Source organism: Nicotiana attenuata, unplaced genomic scaffold (genome assembly GCF_001879085.1).
Source record: "Nicotiana attenuata strain UT unplaced genomic scaffold, NIATTr2, whole genome shotgun sequence".
Taxonomy (NCBI): Eukaryota; Viridiplantae; Streptophyta; class Magnoliopsida; order Solanales; family Solanaceae; genus Nicotiana; species Nicotiana attenuata.
Window position 1 is genome coordinate 2,237 of NW_017673587.1, and position 3,390 is coordinate 5,626.

Here is a 3,390-nt window from a genome sequence, read left to right on the forward strand (position 1 = left end):
ATTTGGAATAGCCTTGGAATCTCAGAATAAGGTCTGAACTGCTTTTTAAAAGCTATCCCGTTGGCCCTGATCCGGAGTTGATCTCTAAGTTGTCTGTAAATGTCGAATCCAATAATAAGATCCTTTCCTGGTACATCAGATCCTAGAAGTTTGGTTCTGTAATTCAATCCTGGAAAGAACTCAATTGTGATCGGGTGCTTTGTAATGACAGTTGTGGTCAAGATTGCATTTGATGCAGTGTTGAAATCCTTAAAATGCGGTACCCATTTATCTTCAGGGAGAACAACAGGATTTATAAGTGAGGAAGTAGCTCCGGTGTCGATGAAAGCAATAAGTCGAGTTGGTTTATCCCACTTCGATGAATAATCTTTGAGTTCAACTTGAGGAACGACTGCGAGCGCATTGATTTCCTCTCGGGCTTCGATCATTGGTTCTGAAATTTGGTAATGATCATTGCCTTGATCTTCATAGATATCAAGAGAGAATAAAGTTTCTTCATTGGGTTGATCATCCACAGAGAATATGGATTCAAGGTCCTCTTCCTTGCCGATATGTATGCCGGTGTAATCTTCAATTTCTTCAATTAGTTTGACAGATCTTCTTGATTGTGGACAATTCTTAGCAAAAAGTCCAATCTTATGGCACATAAAACATCTGTTTTTTTATGAAAATTTCCTGGCCTTCTTCTTCTGAAATATTTTGTGCGTCTCTTGGACCTTGATTTCCCGTCTGAAATTCTTGGCCATTTGAACCTCCTGAATTCTCTCCGTCGCCTAGATGTGTGGCAGGAACATCCAAATCCGGTGATTAGATCAGATTTGCGGCATGCTTTGTCAAGCGCTGGATTGTGTTGGATAATTTGCTTTAGGGCAGAGCGCTTCGTACAAATATTATCCAATGCAACGAAAATAGCTTGTCTGATGTAACCAATTTGCGGGATTGTTATGGACTGAAACTTTTCTTCAATGATGGTCATGGTTCGACTTGCCAGCAACTTTGGAAGGGAAGATACAAAGGCTTGCTTTAGATTGATATCTCCACCGATATCAAAGTATGTCTTCGCCATTTTTTGAAAACGTCTATCAATGTCATTTCTGTCGAATGATACACACTTCATCTCAAAGAGTTGTCTTCGCATTTTCTCCTGTCATTGGCCAGTATCTCCGCAGAAAACTTCATGTAGGATCCTGATGTTGAAGGCAAAATCTTGGGAAGTAAGAAAAGTATTTTTGTCTTGGATTCCAAGTGAGTTCCACCAATCTCTCAGAATCCCTGAGAACCGTGAAGTGAATTCTGAAAGGATGATATACTTTTCTCGTTCAACCAAATTTTTTGTCACCATCCAAGTATAGAAGTCTTGGATCCTTTGAGGCCATTTTGAAACCTTGACGTCATCTAAGGTGAAAGTGTGGAAACCAGTTCCAACTGGTTTTGACGCCATGGGCTCATATCTTTTTTTCTGGGATTGGTTCATCTGTCATGCCTTCTTGTTCCTCATCTACTTCAGATATTTCTGGGTCTCTTGGCTGGTTTACAAATATTGGGGGATCGTCTTCTTCGGCAGAGTTCGCTGTGGATTCATTGCTTGATTGAGAGCTATCTTCCATTGTTTCATCTTCTGATGAATTTAGAGATTCCGACCAAGTAGTATCTTCTTCTGATATGTATCTTGGCTGGGAGACATAGAGGCCTGGAGCCTTTTGGTTAGAGATCATCAGATTTTCGGGATTCGATCCTTTTGAACTTTCTCCTTGGTCTCGCCTTTTCTTGGTTTGTTTCTGTGCTGCAAGGGCATCTTTCCTTCCCCAAACCAATTTTGCGATATCAAAATCTTGTTCTTCTTTTGCTGGTTGGGTGAAAGAGATTGGATTTTGCGAGGTAGATGGAAAGGTAGAAAAGGTGTAGTCCAATTTAGGTGGGGAATATGCTTGTTGAGACATAGGGAAGAAGGTAGGCTTTGAAGGGAAAACTGGGGGTTTTTGTGGCTCAAAGTGTTCATTTCTCAAAAGTTGGATTTGTTCCTTGATGGAAATCGTCTCTTTTTGTTGTTGTTGGAAAAATTGGAAAAGCGAAGTTCCTGGCGGACAAATCTCATATTGTAAATTTGCTAACCTTAGTTCCAAAGCTTTGATTAGTCCGGCATGGTGAGACGATGTCTGCTCCATTTTCTTCTCAATTGTTTCCACTTTGCTCATCATTTTGTTCTGTGTATGGGCCACATTCTTTATGGTATTGCCAATGTTGTTCAGGACTTTGTTTTGGCAGATGGAGTTTTCTGATTGCCAATTTATTGTTGCTTCAATGTCACTCGTTGGGGGTTTTTCTCCAGAAGGTAGTACTATGTTTTTCTTGGAAATTTTTGGGGCATGACTGATACCCTCTTTTTCGAAAGATTGAAGTGGAGGAAAATCTTGGGAGTGGCTGGAACTTGAAGGACTCATCATAAATATTTGCGGATGTGTAGACTTTTGGGTTGATGGAGTTTTAGGTTCAGGTTGCTTTTTGGATTCTGGGTTATGAGCTGACGGTGGTTTGGGTTTTGGGGTGGTTTCACTATCATCCCAACTTGGAGTGAATTTTTCTGGTAATTTTGGCCATTCATGGGGTTCATAACTGACAAGAAATTCATATTTACCTGGAAGGCTTAATGAGCCAATTGAAGGATCTTATTTTCATATTTGGCTCGAAATTATTTTTCAGTAGCTTTCTCTTTTTTCTTGGATTTTGGTTTGCGCTGGTGATGTTCATCATATCTTCCAATTGGATCTTCTAAACAGTCTTGGCAGGTGCAATCAAGATCCCATGGGCAGTGACCAGTGAAGGGGCATTTGAACCACCACATTCTTTTTCCTTCTTTGTCAAAATATTGGCACCAGTCATGTTCTTCCATGATGCTTTGTATATTCCAGAAAAACTCTCCATCAGGTTCTGGGTATGTATCTGTGGTATCTTTGGGTTGAATCATTTGGCAAGAGAAGATGGTTTTATTGGGTTTTTTGAGATGGGAATGGTCAAAGCTTATACAAACGGTTTTGTCACTTCTTTTGGTAAAAGTTGGTTCACCAGATTGCAGAGGTTCTTCAGGTTCCCTTAGCTTTTCGTAATTTGTGATCCAAGAGTCAGGAAGAATTTTGACTAGCTCATCTCTGGAAATCTGTCTGGGTATTTGGGTGCACATGGTGTTCCCTTTGGTAGCATCAATATTTAAGAGTAAAGCATTTTCTCCTCCGGGGAGACAGAGATCCATGGCATGATTTTGGACTCGCCATGCTATTTGGTGGTGAAGAGTAGCTTGGATGGAATCTTTTGCTTGTGGGGCTCCTTGGATTTGGACTTGGATTTTTAGAGCTTCGGTTAGGTATGGGTACATAAAGGGACATGTTGAAATTT

General features: G+C 40.4%; 1 protein-coding gene across 1 annotated transcript; it reads right to left on the reverse strand.

Annotated features, from left to right (window-relative positions):
* Positions 1-2,689: 2,689 nt before the first annotated feature.
* On the reverse strand, positions 2,690-3,247 carry LOC109216794. The gene has a single exon (XM_019380991.1). It carries the CDS (start codon positions 3,245-3,247, stop codon positions 2,690-2,692), a length of 558 nt encoding a protein of 185 aa, XP_019236536.1.
* Between the last annotated feature and the right edge of the window lie 143 nt (positions 3,248-3,390).